The 17,172-nt window shown below is 49.0% G+C and overlaps 1 protein-coding gene across 5 annotated transcripts in view; it reads left to right on the top strand.

The window, feature by feature from the left end:
• NLRC5 (NLR family CARD domain containing 5) overlaps positions 1-17,172 on the top strand; it is a 90,950-nt gene that overhangs the window by 30,227 nt on the left and 43,551 nt on the right. For 3 of the 5 annotated variants that reach the window (XM_040253936.1, XM_040253935.1, XM_040253938.1), the window contains exons 2-13: positions 1,362-1,473; positions 1,588-1,912; positions 3,476-3,782; positions 4,582-4,641; positions 4,997-5,125; positions 9,008-9,076; positions 10,255-11,929; positions 13,182-13,265; positions 13,410-13,493; positions 14,838-14,921; positions 15,053-15,142; positions 15,826-15,885. In XM_040253936.1, coding sequence (XP_040109870.1) covers positions 3,488-3,782; positions 4,582-4,641; positions 4,997-5,125; positions 9,008-9,076; positions 10,255-11,929; positions 13,182-13,265; positions 13,410-13,493; positions 14,838-14,921; positions 15,053-15,142; positions 15,826-15,885 — 2,630 coding nt within the window. In that variant the 5' untranslated portion in view covers positions 1,362-1,473; positions 1,588-1,912; positions 3,476-3,487. The remainder of the gene's footprint in view (positions 1-1,361; positions 1,474-1,587; positions 1,913-3,475; positions 3,783-4,581; positions 4,642-4,996; positions 5,126-9,007; positions 9,077-10,254; positions 11,930-13,181; positions 13,266-13,409; positions 13,494-14,837; positions 14,922-15,052; positions 15,143-15,825; positions 15,886-17,172) is intronic. The other 2 variants (XM_040253939.1, XM_040253937.1) reach the window with 1 other exon arrangement.

Here is a 17,172-nt window from a genome sequence, read left to right as displayed (position 1 = left end):
AGACATTTGTACCAGTGCCATTTTATTTTATACTTGTTTATTTATGGCTGTTCTGGGTCTTCATGACTGCTTGGGCTTTTTTCTTTGGTTGTGGCCCCCGGGGGCTACTCTCTAGTTGCAGTGCTTGGGCTTCTCGTTGCCGTGGCTTCCCTCACTGTAGAGCACAGGCTTCACTAGTTACAGCACGCAGGCTCAGTAGTTGCAGCCCCTGGGCTCTAGAGCACAGGCTCAATGGTTGTGGCCCACAGGCTTAGTTGCTCCACAGCATGTGGGCTTTTCCCAGATCAGGGATTGAACCTACGTCTACCACATTCGCAGGCAGATTCTTTACCCACTAAACCACCAGGGAAGTGCTATTTGTTTATTTTCATTTTTGGTTATGCTGGACCTTCACTGCTGTGCATGGGCTTTCTCTAAAAGTGGTGAGCAGGGCTATTCTCTAGTCGAGGCGTGTGGGCCTCTCATTACCGTGGCTTCTCTTGTTGCAGAGCACAGCTTCTAGTCTCATGGGCTTCAGTGATTGTAGCACTCAGGCTCAGGAGTTCTGGAGTGCAGGCTCAGGAGTTGTAGCACACGGGCTTAGTTGCTCCATGGCATGTGGAATTTTCCCAGACCAGGGATCAAACTCACGTCACCTGCATTGGCAAGCAGATTCCTACTCACTGTACCACGAAGGATGTCCTTATTTTATTTTTTATTGAGATATGGTTGATATAAAATATTATATAAATTACAGGTATGCAATATAGTGATTCACAATTTCTACAGGTCATACTTCATTTATAGTTATTATAATAAAGGAGCTAATAAAATAAAACTGATTAAATGATCATCATTTTATTGTTCTCTTGGTGAGACAGTGATCAGTGCCTCTGGGTTTTCTCATTAAGAAGGATGTTTACTCTCAATTATTTAAAAACTTCTTCATGATGTATGAAGAGAGAAAGCTGCACATTCTAACCTCTTTGAGGTTTTATTAGGAAAGAAGGCTGACATCTTTGGTAAGAGTTATTCCATCTTCATTTAATAAATTAGCTGTAATAAATCTACTGGATTGGAGAGGTATGTAGTGATAGAACAAGTCACTGTAAGGGGAATATTCAAATTGGAAGAGTAAGAGGGGCATCCTCTGGGCCAGGTGAGGCGGGAAGTGACACCGAGGAGGGTTGGACTGTGCACAGTCCAGGAACAAGAAGAACCTTGCTTGGGGAAGAATAAGATCTGTACATGAAGATGAGAAGGCTGTTTCTCTGTTGGTGTCCTCAGGGGAGTTAGGAGTGAGGGTCAGTCCCTTCTTTACAGAGTTCCTCTTGGAATGCGGAATGATGATGAGAAAGCGGTCTGTCTCCTCTCTCTCTTAGGAGCCTAGCCTATGGAAAGAATCTGAAAATCCAGCTCCAGGACTTGGCCCAGGAACTCAGGAGACCCTCTCTGTGGACATCCTAGAACATCTATGATGACCCAGGGAGCCAGGTCAGTGACCATCCCTTCACTGAGGATCTTTCTAATGTAATCCTCTGTCTCCAAGGCTGTTTGCTACTGACGTTCACAATGACCGATAATTATATAATGTGTTTTTTCTTCCAGGGCTGGTTATTTTTAAAGAGTTTAATGTCTTACTCCAAGGGGAAAGAGCACTCATGGTGGAAACAAAGGCATCATGTTAGACGGGCTGGGGGAGAAATTTGAATTTGAAGGACTTTCCCAGCAATTATACCATCCAGGCACTCCTCACTTCCACCTGGCACCTTGCTGCCCTGGATGAGTTCTTTATGGGCCGCATGGACTTTGGACACTCTAGCCCGGAAAAGAAGCCATGCCATAGGTGCCAAGATCACACAGAGGCCATGGATTAGCCCTTGTCTGGTGCCACCTAGGGTTCCCAAGCCTTGGAAATTAACTGGCCTGAGAGGTAAGAAATCTCAGTTCTGAGCATGTGTCCTCCATGGACTTACATGATGATCTTGGGTATGTCCTCTACCCTTCCCCAGCTTAGCCTTTTCATCTGTTGAGTGGGGGCGGTGATCCACGCTGTGGATGTGAGCGTATTTCTTGAAGTCTCAAACTCTGTGCCTGAGCAAGGAGTTGTTGCTATTAGTTTGGCTGAAGAGGGGTGACCAGAGGAGCTGGGGACATGTGTCCAGTAGGTCTCTGCTGGGGGTCAAGGGAGAAGCTGGATCCTGAACCCCAGAACACATGGTGTTGGCCCCAGCGTCTGGGAGTTGATAAGGCTGGCCCCTGCATGGTCCTCCTATCTTTCTCAGAGTTAGAAATGGAGTCTCTGGAGTTGTGAGGATTCGATGAGACAAATAAAGCACATAAAACAGAGCCTAACACACAGTAAGTGCTTTCTGAGCGGTTATCTCTATTATTAAGACAATAGTGCCAGAAAGTACATTTGGAAACATTCTAGCATATTCCACCATGTGATGGATAACCAGTTAATCTCTAACTGTTGGATATTTAGGTTGCTTCTAATTTTTAATTATTAAAAATACTCTTGCAGTGTACAGCTTTGTAACTAAAAATTCTGTTTAAGTCCATGATTGTATCCCAAGGCCAGCATATTAGAAATGTAATTGTTGAATCAAAGGGCCTTCAGACTTTTTAAGCTTTCACAAAATAACTTCTCCTTGCCTCATTTTAATACTCCTACCAGCAAGTTGTTTGAGTTCCAGTTTAGAAGGGGAGAATTTGCTTAGAGAGAAGAGAGGGTCTATATTATCTAGGAGTATATTTCACTGTGAATAGCAAAAGGGCCTAAGCAACAGTAGTTTAAACAGAATAGAAATGAATTTCCTTGTCATGTATTAGAAATTCAAAGTCAGAGAGTCCAGGACAGGAAAGCTTTACTCTCTACCTTCCTCAGTGCTGGCTTCTACCTCACAATCCAATATGGCTGCCCAAGGTTTGGCCAGCACATCAGCATTCCAGCCAACAAGAAGAGGTTAAGAATGATATACAACACTTCCACCAACATCTCATTGGCCAAAATTTAATTACATGAGTATTTCTAGCTGCAAGGGAGGCTGGGAAATAGTCTACTTCAGATAACTAGGAAATATTTAGGGGTTCTAGTGCTAAGAAAGAAGAGAAGAACAAATATAGGGGACAGCTATTTGTCTCTGCCAGAGACAACTTAGCTCAGACAGAGAGCAGCACAAATGGGTCCATGGAAACAAGAACAAATAAAGCATTATCAGGGCTTATCCACAGGGCATGAACTAAACCATCCAGGCCCATGACATCAGCATGGATTATTTTGGCAGAGAATACAGAAGAGGGAGATTAATTTCTGGGCCTGAGCTCTGGGCAATGACATCGAGACACTACAGAGAGACCACTTCTCTACTTTCTGTGTCCATCCCCTTAGCTGTGGGGAGTGGTTTCTGACTGCCCCTCCTGGCTTTCCCCCAGCTCACCTGTCCCCCAGCTCACCTACTTCGCAGCTCACCTGCCTACCTGGTCCCTGTAGGGTCAGCTCCTCATGGACCCCATTAGCCTCCAACTGGGCACCAGGAACCTGCATGGATGGCTCGTGAGGCTGCTCAGCAGAAACCTAGAATGGCTAGACACCATGGTGAAGTTATTCCTCCCCAACGTGGACCTGGGCTCCGAATATCAGGGCCTAGACCCCACAAAGAGGGTCATCCTGCATCTCCAAAAACTGCATACCCAGGGTCCGACCACCTGGAAGTCATTCATCCAGTGCGTGTGCATGGAGCTGGATGTGCCGATGGACATGGAGGTGCTGCTGATGAGCACGTGGGGCCACGAAGACGGTAAGAGTGGCCGTGGGAGGTGCAGTGCCGCCAGCTAGTGCCCAGGGCCTGGGGAGCCAGAGAGCCCCAGGCGAGGCCAGGACTTGCCTGGGTTACACAGAGACGTGTGGCCCAGCCAGGAACAAACTTCCATGTTTCTGTGCGCCTCCCAGAGCAAACGCCCTAATGCCACCACGTCTGCTGGGGACCTGGAGGACTCCTCCTTCCACCTTGTACCACCCCAGTTGCCCAGAAAGGCAGGATGCAGAGAGAAAGGACCAGGTGACTCCTTTCTGCCAGGATATTCCTGATAGCCCATACTGCCTAAGAGGTTTCTTTTTGCAAAGAAACAGTCCTAGGGAGAGCCCTCTGGCTGCCACTTAGGGGCAGGCTGATTGGACTCTGTCCTGTTCAGTGAACGTCTCTTGGGCTCTTCCATTTACAGAGCACTGTAGGGAAGCTCAGAACACTGATTGTGTTCATGGAGAGGAAGTGAGAGCTCACTCAATAACTCTACAAGGCAGAGTACGGGGCAGGTGGGGATACACAGGTGTGCACTTGTGCACAGGCATGAATAAACACGTGTGCATGCATCCATATACTTGTATGTGCACAGACTTTTTGATAAGCACGTGTTTCTGCCCCCAGCTGCCTTCAGGGCTCACTACCAGCTGTGCCCTCCACAGACCGCCAAGTGTAGATTTCTGGCTTGCTAGGAACACCCCCTGAGGGATGAGCCCTGAGCCAGACACGGGGCCAGATCTGGTCCCAGGGCATCCTAGCTCATCCCCATGGCATATCATCTCCTTCCCTCTTCCAGGCTTCCCCAGTCTTCTGGAAATTGGCGAGGAAAGCCAATCAGACTCTCAGCTCCACCCTGGTAAGGCCTGGGGTTCGGGGGTAGGGGTGGGATGTGGAGGGTGGGTGCACGCTAAGTCTCCCACCCCAAACCCAGAACAGGCTGGTGGTGGCTGGTCAGGCCATTTTCCGTAAACTAGCCTCCTTGTGCTTGGACCCATTTGCGCGTTTCCCAGGCCTCTCACCAGAGCTCCCAGCCTCGCCTGCACCCCATTTCTGCCCCTCAAGGCTTTGGCTTGTCTGATAGTTTTTCCCATGAGTCTCGCCTGGAGCCTCCTGGGAGAGTTTGAGGTTTTCAGCCCTTAGCCACTGCTGGAATCCCCCACCTGGTTTCACTTGGGGAAGCCCGTTCTCACTTCCCTGTCCCCAAACCTCAGGGCCTCAGGCTCCAAGCCCACAGACTCAGGCCTCTCACCATTCAGACACCCTCAGGCCTGACACTGACCCACAGTCTGCCGTCCACACCCAGGGAGCCTCTGACTGGTTTTCTGGTGGAGCACAGAGAGGTTAGTGATCAGATGGCCCACTTCACTGATTCACCACTCTCTTTTCAGAACTTTTCTTTCCTTTTTGTTCCATCTTTCTTTCTTAACCATGGTCAATTACATAGCATCAAATTTACCACCTTAACCATTTTTAAGTGTACAGTTCAGTGTATTAAACACATTCACGTTGTTGCACAATTATCATGTCATGTGAGAGGCACTCAGTCATGTCCGACTCTTTGGGACCCCATGAACTATAGCCACCGGGCTCCTCTGTCCATAGGGTTCTCCAGGCAAGAATACTGGAGGAGGTTGCCATACCTTCCTCCAGGGAATCTTCCCGACTCAGGGATCGAACCTGCGTCTCTTGCACTGGCAAGTGGGTTCTTTTCCACTAGCGCCACCTGGGAAGCCCATGACCACCATCCATCTCCAATACTCTTTTTTCTTCTTGCAAAACTGAGATTCTATACCCATCAAATAATAACTCCCCATTCATCTCTCCCCCAGCCCTTGGTAACCACCATTTACTTTCCATCTCTATGATTTTACTCTAAGTACATTGTATAAGTGGAATCATACAATATCTGTCTTTTTTGACTGGCTTATTTCATTTAGCATAATGTTTTCAAGGTTCATCTGTGTTGTGTAAAATGTCAGAATTTCCTTCCTTTTTAAGGCAGACTAATATTCCACTGTATGTATAAATCCCATTTTGCTTATCCATTCATCCTTCGGTGGACTTTTGGGTTGTTTCCATAGTTAAGCTATTGTGACTAATGCTGCCATGAATATGGATAAACAAATATCTCTTCAAGACCCTGTTTCAATTCTTTTGAGTCTATGTCCAGGACCCAGGTTCACATGGCAACTCTATCTTTAATTTTTTGAGACACCTCCATAGTGTTTTCAACAGAAGTTGCACCATTTTACATTCCTTCCAACAGTCCACAAGGCCTCCAGTTTCTCCACGTCCTCGCCAACACTTTTTTTTTCTTTTCTGATAATTGCCATCCTAATGGGTGTGAGGCGGTACCTTATTGTCATTTTGGTTAGCGTTTCCCTAATGATTAGTAATGCTGAGAATCCTTTCATGTGCCTATTGGCCTTCATATTTCTGCTTTGGAGAAATGTCTATTCAAGTCCTTTATCTATTTTTGAATTGACTTCCCTGGGTTTTTTTGTTTTGTTTTGTTTTAGAGTTCTCTCTGTATTCTGGTTATTAACCCCTTATCAAATATATGTTTTGCAAATATGTTTCCTATTCTGTGGGTTTTTACTCTGTGGGAAGGGCCTTTTGATGTACAATTTTTAAATTTTTTATGAAGCCCAGTTTTTCTATTAATTCTTTTGATATCTGTGCCTTTGGTGTCGTCTTCAAGAAATAAGTGCCAAACCTAACGTCACAAGCTTTCATCTTATGTTTGCTTCTAAGAGTTTTATTGTTTTAAGTCTTACATTTAGGGTTTTCATCCATTTTGAGTTAGTTTTTGTATATGGTGTTAGGTAAGGGTCCAACTTCATTCCATAGCCTGTGGATACCCAGTTTTCCCAGCACTGTTGAAAAGACTGTCCTTTCCCCTACTGAGTGCTCTTGGCACCCTTGTCAAAAATCACTCTACCGTATGTGTGAGGGTTTATTTCTGGGCTCTCTACTCTATTCCATTGGTCTTCATGTCTGTCTTTATGCCAATACCACACTGTTTTTGATTACTGTAGCTTTTTAGTAAGGTTTGAAATCAGAAAGTGTAAATCTTCCAGATTTTTTTTCTTTGGGGGATTGTTTTGACTATTTTAGAATGGACTTTTCTATTTCTGCAAAAAAAAAAAAAAGGCATTGGGATTATAAGGGCATTGAATCTATAGATCACTTTTGGATCGTACTGATATTTTCAACATTAGTAAGTCTTCCAGTCCATGAGTATGTGATACCATTTCATTTATTTATGTGTTCTTTCATTTCTTCCAGCAACATTTTGTAGTTTTCATTGTACAAATCTTTCACTTCCTTGGTTAATTCCTAACTATTGATTCTTTCTGATGCTATTGTGAACGGAATTGTTTTGGTAGTTTTTTTCTCAGATCGTTCATGTATAGAAACGTAGCCGACTTTTGTGTGCTGACTTTTTAGTCCTGCTACTTTGCTGGTTGCATTTATTAGTCCTAACAGCTTTTCTTTGTGGTGTCTTTAGGGTTTTCTACATATAAGATCCTATCACTTGCAAACAGAAATTATCTTACTTCTCTTTTTTAAATTGGACGTCTTTTATCTCTTTTTCTCGCCTAATTGCTCCGGCTAGAACTGCCAGTTCTATGTTGAGTAGCCGTGGTGAATACCTTTTTCCTGATCTTAGAGGAAAAACTTATAGTCTTTGACCATTGTGTATGATGTTTCTGTGGTTTCAGAACCTTTATTTCTGTAGAAGTACTGACTTTTTACTTACAGATGTACATGGTAATAACATCACCAGGCTTTAACAGAAAATATCCTTTTGGACCGTAGCCCATCAGACTCCTCTGTCCATGGGATTCTCCAGGCAAGAATACTGGAGTGGGGTGCCATTCCCTTCTCCAGGGGATCTTCCCAACCCAGGGATCACACGCCTGTTCCCTCCACTATAGGCGGATTCTTTACCACTAAGCCACCAGGGAAGCCCCATCCTAGCCCCCCAACAAATCAAAACTGATACCTGGTCCTCCTGTCCCTTATCACTGAGATGGCATAATTGTCACCTGGCTGTAACCAGGTCTGGTTGATATTTAGCTAATGAGTCCCTTATTAGTCGAAGACTTATTAAAATATTGAAATACAAGGGAATTCCCTGGCAGTCCAGTGGTTAGGACTCTGTGCTCTCACTGCCAAGGGCCCAGGATCAGTCCCTGGTTAGGGAACAAAGATCCTGCAAGCCACACAGTGTAGCCAAGCACACACACTTGGCCACACATATATATGCACACACTCTTACCCTGATTGCAGCCCCTCTTTGGGACCCCTGGCTTTCCCTGCAAACCAGCAACTAAAAATTTAACACCTGGTAGGTAAGGGGCCTCCTACAGAGCCATTCTGATTGATCACTAAAGCCTGGCTTTAGGAGTATCCACCTTTACTTCTTTTATTTTAGACTTTTTTTTTTTTAATGTGGACCATTTTTTAAAGTCTTTATTAAGTTCATTACAACTTTACTTCTGCATTTGGTTTTTTGGTCCTGAGTCTTGTGAGATCTTAGCTCCCCTACCAGGGACCCACCCCGCACCCGCTGCGTTGGAAGGCGAAGTCTTAACTACTGGATCACCAGGGAAGTCCCCCTGCTTTACTTCTTAAAATCCTTTCTTCATCCTCTTTCTTTCTTCCTCCCTTCCTTTCTGTCTCCCCTTCATTCTTGTTCTCCTTCCTTTCCCATCCTCTTCAGAAAACTATTAGCTCTTGAAAATCCATGCACCCAGACAAGAACTCATGAGACTAGTGAAAGCGGTGAGGATGTGTGGAAGAGGGAACTAAGGGGGATAAAGCACACAGGTGCAGGAGGGAGGGCACAGGCCTGCCCAAGCCTGGGGGAAGCTCCACTTCTCTAACCAAGAGTGCCCTTGACAGAGCTGGGTCCTTTCCAAGCCGTTTAGTGCTTAAGGCTGTTGGCTGTGGGCCTGGCTCCTTGCATTCTGGGCTGGGAGGTCCCCAGGCCCAGAGCCTCCAGCCCTCTCATTTGGGCCCAGGGACCCCTCTGCAGACAGAAGCTGATGTGGACACAGCCTTTGCTTGTTGTCAGCCTTCATTCAGTCCTTGAGTGTAGATATACTTGTCTGGCTGCTGCCTGTCTGTGGATCGGACCTCCCTGAAAGTGCTAGGTACCTCCTCAACCCGAGCCCCCAAACCTCACCCTTTACTCCTCCTTTCTTTCCTTCCAGGCCTCAAGCGGACTTATCAGAGCTGTGGGTCCTCACCTCGCCGAAAACAGCTCAGGAAGCAGCAACAAGGTGGGTACCAAGGTAGGAAGTGGATTGCCTTGGGGCAGGGACCCAGACCCTGGACTCTGTCCCCTGATCACAGGCTTCCAGCTGGTCAAGGGCTCTTGTCTTCCAGGTTCCCAGGAGGTCCTGGGTGGGCAGAGGAGGGAGGTGGATCTGGCAGGGAGGCCTTGCCAAGCCCCCAGGGGCATGGCTTCTGCAGAGATGAGGGAGCTCAAAGCATCCTAGAGGTTGCAGCTCCATCACCCAGGCTTTTCTGGGAATGCTTCCAGGTCCTCAGGGTTTAGGGAGCCCCAGGGATGTGACAAGCATGACCTCAGAACTGGGTTCTCAATGACCAGGTTAGAGCTGAGCTGGATGCCGGTATAGAAGCCTCGGGGGTCCCTGGGGAGACATGGAGGCTACTGAGAACCAGTCAGGACAGACAGAAGCTTCTCTCATTCTCCACCAGTTGTCCCACCAGCTGTGATACCCAGCCCCATCAGGCATAGCCTGGTCAGAAGATTTGCATCAGTATAAAATAGGACACTATGTCAGGGGGTCCCCCCTCTTTGTGGGCATCTCCAGTGTCCCTCAACACTGGAGCCCTCCCTGAGACCCCAAGCCTTTCCCTGAGCTACCAAAGATCTCCCAAATAACTCAGCAGTTAAAGTCAACACCTGGCACTGTAGGTGTTGACTATTGACCGGTTTGGAAGTTCTGATTGGTCAGAACCTGGGCCCATAGGTGAGTGGTGCTCATCCTCGACCTCGCAGAACTGAAATATTGTTGGGGGGAGGTGGTGGCAAAGGCAGGTTACTCCGGTATCATAGTAGAAGTTTGTTCCAATAAGATATTCCAAAGGAAGTGCCCCCCTTTCCTCTCCCCCATCTTTTTGAAAACTTTACGCCACTTGCGTTGTTGCAAAACAGACAAGAGCCATGATCCACATGTCCCCATTCATTATTTCCATGTGTAAATGGCAGCCAAAGCCAGTGCTTCTGTGCAGCCAGTTAATTCTGGGAATTTGGGTGGAGCAAGACCACCTGGGTGCCCTCCCCGTTTCTGCCCCCACACCCACACACACATGCAGAGCTGAGGCTGCAGGCTCCCAACCACCTGATGAGGGGGAGGGGGGTTGGGGGGAAGGAGGGAGGCTGGGGGCAGGGAGGCATTCTGCTCTCATGCCGTCTACCTGTCCCCTGCAGAGTTGGCCAAGAGGTACCTGCAGCTACTGAGAACTTCTGTCCAGCAGCGCTATGGTGACAGGACCCCTGGGGTGGGGCAGCCATTGGCCTTCCACCAAGTCTATGTCCCTCCAATCTTGCAATGGAGCCGGGCCTCGGCGCCCTTCCACACTCAGGAGGGCGCCACGACAGGGGACCCCAAGGCAGAAGACGGCGCTGATGTGAACATTCGGGACCTCTTCAGTACCAAGGCCAGCAAGGGCCCAAGAGTGACAGTGCTTCTGGGGAAGGCAGGCATGGGCAAGACCACACTGGCCCACCGGCTCTGCCAGAAGTGGGCTGACGGTCAGCTGGACCGCTTCCAGGCCGTGTTCCTTTTCGAATTCCGCCAGCTCAACCTGATCACAGGTTCCTTGACACTGCCGCAGCTCCTTTTCGATGTGCACCTGAGGCCCGAGGCCAGCCCGGAGGCCGTCTTCCAGCATCTGAAGGAGAACGCAGAGGGAATCCTGCTAATCTTTGATGGGCTGGACGAGATCCTCCAGCCCTGCTCCGACAAGGAGACCACGAACCCCGAGGACCCAGCGTCAGCCCTCACCCTCTTCTCCCGCCTCTGCCGTGGGACCCTCCTGCCTGGCTGCTGGGTGATGGCCACTTCCCGTCCAGGGAAGCTGCCTGCCTGCCTGCCCACCGAGGCAGCCACTGTCCATATGTGGGGCTTTGATGGTCCGCGGGTGGAGGAGTACGTGAACCACTTCTTCAGCGACCAGCCGTCCCAGGAGGCGGCCCTGGCGGAGCTGCGGGTGGACAGACGCCTCTGGAGCATGTGTGCAGTGCCCGCACTATGCCAAGTCGCCTGCCTCTGCCTCCATCACCTGCTCCCGGGCAGGTCTCCAGGCCAGGCTGCGGCCCTCCTGCCCACCATGACCCAGAACTACGTGCAGATGCTCCTCACCCTCAACCCCCGAGGGGTCCTGCAGGCCGAGCCCCTGCTGGGTCTTGGGGAGGTGGCCCTGAGTGGCCTGGAGTCAGGGAAGGTCATCTTCTCCGCTGGAGACATCCCTGCATCCACCCTGGCCTTTGGGGATGCCCTCGGTCTGCTGACCTCCTTCTGCGTGTGCACGGGGCCCAGGCACCAGGATAAAGGCTACGCCTTCTCCCACCTCAGCCTGCAGGAGTTCTTCGCAGCCCTGCACCTGATGACCAGCCCCCAGGTGGACAGAGAGGCCCTCAGCCAACACGTCACCCTCCATTCTCGCTGGGTGCAGCGGACCAAAGCCAGACTGGGCCTGTCGGACCACCTTCCCACCTTTCTGGCCGGCCTGGCATCCCGCGCCTGCCGCTCCTTCCTCAGCCTCCTGGCTCAGCGGGAGGAGGAGTGGGTGGCTGCCAGGCAGGTGATAGTCCTGCAGGCACTGAAGAAGTTGGCCCCCCGTCGGCTCACGGGGCCCAAGGTTGTAGAGCTGTGTCACTGTGTGGGTGAGACGCAGGAGCCTGAGTTGGCCAGCTTCATGGCCCACAGCCTCCCCCAGCAGCTGCCCTTCCACAACTTCCTGCTGACCTACGCCGACATGGCCTCCCTGACCAACATCCTGGGGCACAGGGATGGCCCCATCCACCTGGATTTTGAGGGCTGCCCCCTCGAGCCCCGCTGCCCTGAAACCCTGGCAGGCTGTGGGCAGGTAGAGAATCTCAGGTGAGAGTGAGGACAGGGGACCTCTGAGGAGGACCTGGGGACATCCCTGGGAGAGAACTGGACTTTGGGGGGAGTGGAGGCCAGCCAGTCTGGCAGACTCCTGCTGAGAGAAGCAGAGCAAGAATCTTGACTATCATAGCGGGGACCTATACGGTTGTCCAACAGTTAGGACACCATGCTTTCAATGACAAGGGTGCAGGTTCAGTCCCTGGTTGGGGAATTAAGATCCCAGAAGCCACATGGCATGACCAAATTAATTAATTGATTATATAAAGAACAGATGGGCCCCTCCTTACTGCCCTTTAGCTTGTAACACAGTGAGGAACCTCCATGCCTTGCCAGGAACTCACGGGTCTAGTTAGATGTCCTCTAGTCATGGTTCCTGGATTCAGTCTTTCCCTCTCTTTCCCTCAGTCATGGGCTGGAACACCGATCCAGGCTGTGCTACTAGAGCCTATTGGGTTTGGACAGGTTCTTTAACCTTGCAACCTGAGTTTCCCTATCCCTCAGATGAATCAGTAATTGTACCTAATGCATAGGGTTGTTGTGAGAATGCATGAAAAACACTTCTTAACACAATTCCCAGCAGTAGTAAAGGCTCAATATGTTTAGTAGCTAGAAAAAAAGGTTAGGGTACAGTAACAAAGAACCCCTCTCTTCCCTGGCCAAATACAGTGGATTAAATAATGTAGTTTATTATTATTATTATTCTTATAGAAGACTGAGAGGTAAATGGTCCAGGTTAGTGGGATGGCTCAGCTCCCATGATCATGCAAGAACCCGGGTTCCTTCCATGGTTGCTCCATCATCTCCTAGGGTATCTTGATCTGTGTGGTCACAGACACATCTGTGCTCTGGCGTGGGGGAAAGGTAAAAAGATGGATTAGTCATGCCCAATGTGTTAAAGCTGGTCCTGGAGCTAGGGCACATCCTTTCCACCCCCATTCCAGTGGTGACAACATAGTTGGAGTCATATGGTCAATACTGAGCTGCAGGTGAGGCTGGGAAACACCACCTCTGTCTGGGAAACTATGTTCTCAGTTGCAGCTGTAGTGGAGGGTAGGTTTTGGTGGAAAGTCAGCAGTGTTTGCCATATATGTATTTGTTACTACTGCAGCAATTACAACTATTATTACTGCTGCTACTGCCATTACTGTATTAAATTCCTCCTCTCAGAGGAGGGATAAATGATGACCTCCTCTAAGCCCTGCCCATCCTTGATCTTCTGACACTTTGCCTCTTCCTGTGGCAGCTTTAAGAGTAGGAAGTGTGGGGATGCCTTTGCAGAAGCCCTCTCCAGGAGCTTGCCAACAATGGGGAGCCTGAAGAAGCTGGGGTGAGTCAGGCCTTGGAACCAAGACAGATCCTCAGCTGGGGATGCTTGAAACTCCCCTCCCTTCCCTCAGCCCTACACAGGGAAGATTCCTGGTCACCCCCTTCCCCATCCCTATTCCTCCCGCCATCTTTGCTTCCCCTGTAGGTTAGCAGGAAGTAAGATCACTGCTCGAGGCATCAGCCACCTGGTGCAGGCTTTGCCCTTCTGCCCACAGCTGGAGGAGGTCAGGTGAGTGATCTCCAGGAGGGCTTGCTGGTTGAGGAGAGAATTCACTGCCCAGGGCCCCCCTTGGGCCTGGACTGGGTGCTGTGTATTCCGTTAGGGTCTGGCCAGTACTTCTTCAGTGAGACCCAGAGAGAGGAGGCATCAGCCTGAGAAACAGGTGGGACTGGGTCCAAACTCAAGGCTCCCAGAGAATTGCTAATATTTTGGGCCATCTTGAAGGAACTTGAGTTTTGAGGCTCCCTCCTCTCTTTCTGTGACCCTGAGGGAAGGGATGGCAGTGTGTAGGCAGGTGCTGGGTGGGTACACAGAAAGGCATGAAGCATACACATACCTTCACATTCACGCACATATGTCTATACACAGGTAAACTCACCTGCTCGCTTAAGTACATGCCCCACTTGCATGCAAACGTGCAGCAGAATATGCCTGCACACTTAGATCCACATACACGTCCAAACACATATGCACAAATATACTCCTGCCTTGTATCTGTGATGTGTGACCTGAGAAGGGTGGAGCCAGGGATCCTCTCCAGCAGTTCCCTGGCAGGACCTCTGCTACCTTATATGGCACCTTTATGAGCTTTAGAAGTCACCCCTTCATCCAGGCAGATGCAGCCAGCATCTGTGTGCACTGCTTGTTGAGAGGAGCATTAGCGGGACTCGGCTCTACTCCGCCCCTTCTGCTGGGTGTCTTTGTTCACGGTCACTCTGGGTGATTGGAGAAAAGATGAAGATCACTCTCAATAATTACAAAAGGAAAGTAAATGTCAACAAGTTCACTGTCACCAATCCTTTGTCCTGACCAAGTGGTTCCACACAGAGCCACCCTTACATTCTTCATCTCTTTTGTCCCTCCAGCTCAGAATCCAGGCAGAGCTGGTTGTAGACAGCTAGGAAATGTGAGGTCAGAAAGGACAGTGCTTGGCTTAGGGTTCTGGATGAATCAGAACCAGAGATGAGGCCGGGAGCCGCTTCTGCTGTGTCCCAGGCTGCTCATCACCTGGGAGCCTAGAGACCTTGATGAACTCAGGTCTCAGGCAGATCCCGAGTTAGAGCCCTGAGCGCAGGGCCCTGGGTCTTTACACCCCTCATGAGACCTCACTGTCCATCATCTGCATCCCCTGGGCCACCAGGCAGAAACTCCCCCAGGGGGACTAAACAGGGACAGAAGTGAGGCCATCAGAGGGCCTCTTCTCCTACCTGGAACTGCTGGATACCATGAACTTCTTGTGGGCTCCTGTCTCATGTCTCCTGCATGATGATGGCCATGCCTGTCACCTGCCAACTGAGGCTTCCAGGTCTCCCAACTCCAGGGCTGAGGGACTGGGCCTTGGTCTCTCTGCAGCTTCCAGGACAATCAGCTCAAGGACAAGGAAGTGCTGAACATCGTGAAGGTACTCTCTTGCCTACCACGGCTCCAGAAACTTGAGTAAGCAGTCTTTCTACTGCCCCTGCCTAAGACACCCCCCTCCCCCACCCACCCATTCTTTGGAGACAAAGAGAGTCTGGGGTGGATGGGAAGGGGGATTCATTCCTGGCACCCTTGCCACAATCATGCAGCCTGAGCCGCAACAATGTCTCCGTGTCAACACTACTCTCCTTGACAAAGGTGGCAGTCACGTGCCCTACCATCAGGATGCTGCAGGTCAGGTGAGCAGGAGTGGGGTCCTGGCCTTCAGGATCTTGAAGAAAGGGAAGGAGAAAGTAGGGGATGGGAAAAGGAGGAGGCCACTGGTCTGTAAGACCTACGTGTGTATGCGTGAGTCTGTTTTACTCACATTGATATCTCCAGAGCCTAACTCAGGCTGGCACCTCGTACTCAATAAATGAATGGAAAAATAAATAGATGGATGAGTGGATGAATGAGGGAATGAATCAGCAAATCTAGGAACTATGGGCAGAGTGGAAGGAATCCTGAGTCTCATGTCGCTCTCCGTGGTGCTGAATTAGCATTGCCAGTTTAGGTCACGGGGTAGCTCAAATGTCATGCCTTTTAATCCTGAAACACTGACTCCTGTAGAAACTCTCAGCAGTCCTAATTTTTATTGTTTTTCTAGCAAAAAAAAAAAAAACGAAAGAAAGAAAGAAAGGAAAGAAAAAGTGTTTTCCTGATTTTTTAAAACACTCAGGATTCATCTAGCAATGTCATAGTTACAATTGTACATTTTGAGCACTTTGAGCAATTTGTGCAATTGTCTGATTTTGAGCACTTTCACCAGTTCTGCTGTTTCTCTGTGAATTACAAATCAGCTTTTTCTGGAGATTTAGGGCAGCCTGGGGTGCACAGGTGGGGGTGATGTACTGGTTTCACAGCTCAGTGTCTGACCTTACAGAGAGACGGACCTCATCTTCCTCCTCTCCCCGCCCACAGAGACAACTGCTGAGCTACAAGGGTAAGAAACTAGGGATGGAACGGGTCTGGGCTCATTCTGAGAAGCAATCTGGGCTTAGGCAGCTGTGGGGAAAATTGCAAAGGAACTTAAGAAGAACTGGAATGCGGGGGGTTTTCTTGCTACTGCTTCCCTGAGAAATGACTTACTTCTCAGAGTTGGCCAGGGATTTAGCTTCCTCTAGTATTCCTGGACCACATCCAGCTCCTGTGATGAGAAGGTATCCTCAGAAGTCTCAGAGTGATCAGACCCTTAGGGAGGGCATGAAGACACAATGAGTTTGGCATTACTAGGCAGGGAAACACTTCCAACTGAAAAAGAAGGAAGGCAATTATTGTTTCAGCATCTTAGACTTGTTCTAAGAATTGAATGAATTAACACATTTAAAGTGCTTAGAACACTGCTGCCATCCAGTTGCCATGCAAATGCTGGCTGTTTCAGCTGTTCATGGATTCTAGCTTGGCCATTTCTGGCTGGGCAGAAATAGGGAAGTTACCATCCCATTAAATTTTTTTCCTGTGTTTCTCTCACACCTCCCCCTTGTGAGACTCAAGAGATGAATGAAGTTGTATGTCCTCATAAAGCTCTGAGCCTCAATTTGCTCACCTATTCAAGGATCTGGGGGCCTTCCCTGATGGCTCAGATGGTAAAAAACCTGCCTGTAATACAGGAGACCCAGGTTCAGTCCCTGGGTTGGGAAGTCCCTGAAGAAGGGAATAACTACCCACTCCAGTATTCTTGCCTGGAAAAATTCATGGACAGAGGAGCCTGGTGGGCTATAGTCCAGGGAGTTGTAAAGAGTCAGACAAAACTGAGCAATTAACACTTTCACTTTTTTCATAAGGATCTGGGAGGACCAATATGTTTTTACCCTCTGACTGCATAGAGCTATGATGCCCCTCTGGCCATTTAATTTTATATTAATTAGCATTCAGTAAAATGAATATTTCAGTTCATCAGCACTTTAGCCACTTTTCAAGGGCTCAGTGGCCATGAGTGACTCTAGTGGCTCCCATAGTAGATGCCACAAATAGAAAACATTTCCATCATTGCAGAAAGCTCTTTTAGACAGCACCGCTCTAGAAGTTGGTGAAAACCTATGATGTCCCAGCTTCCCTGCAGCCCCCAGTCCTTTCTTGGTTTTCCACCATATGCACCTATGTACCATCCCATCCATTCTCCCAGCCTTCTGAACCACAGATGGTACAAGTGAAGACAATCACATCTTGAACAATAACAGCTTCTTTTTACTAAGCTTCAGTTTTATGCCTATGCCAGACACGTGACCAT

Source organism: Oryx dammah, unplaced genomic scaffold (assembly GCF_014754425.2).
Source record: "Oryx dammah isolate SB20612 unplaced genomic scaffold, SCBI_Odam_1.1 HiC_scaffold_13, whole genome shotgun sequence".
Taxonomy (NCBI): domain Eukaryota; kingdom Metazoa; phylum Chordata; class Mammalia; order Artiodactyla; family Bovidae; genus Oryx; species Oryx dammah.
Note: the sequence above shows the minus strand (reverse complement) of the source record. Positions and strands in the feature narration are given on the sequence as shown.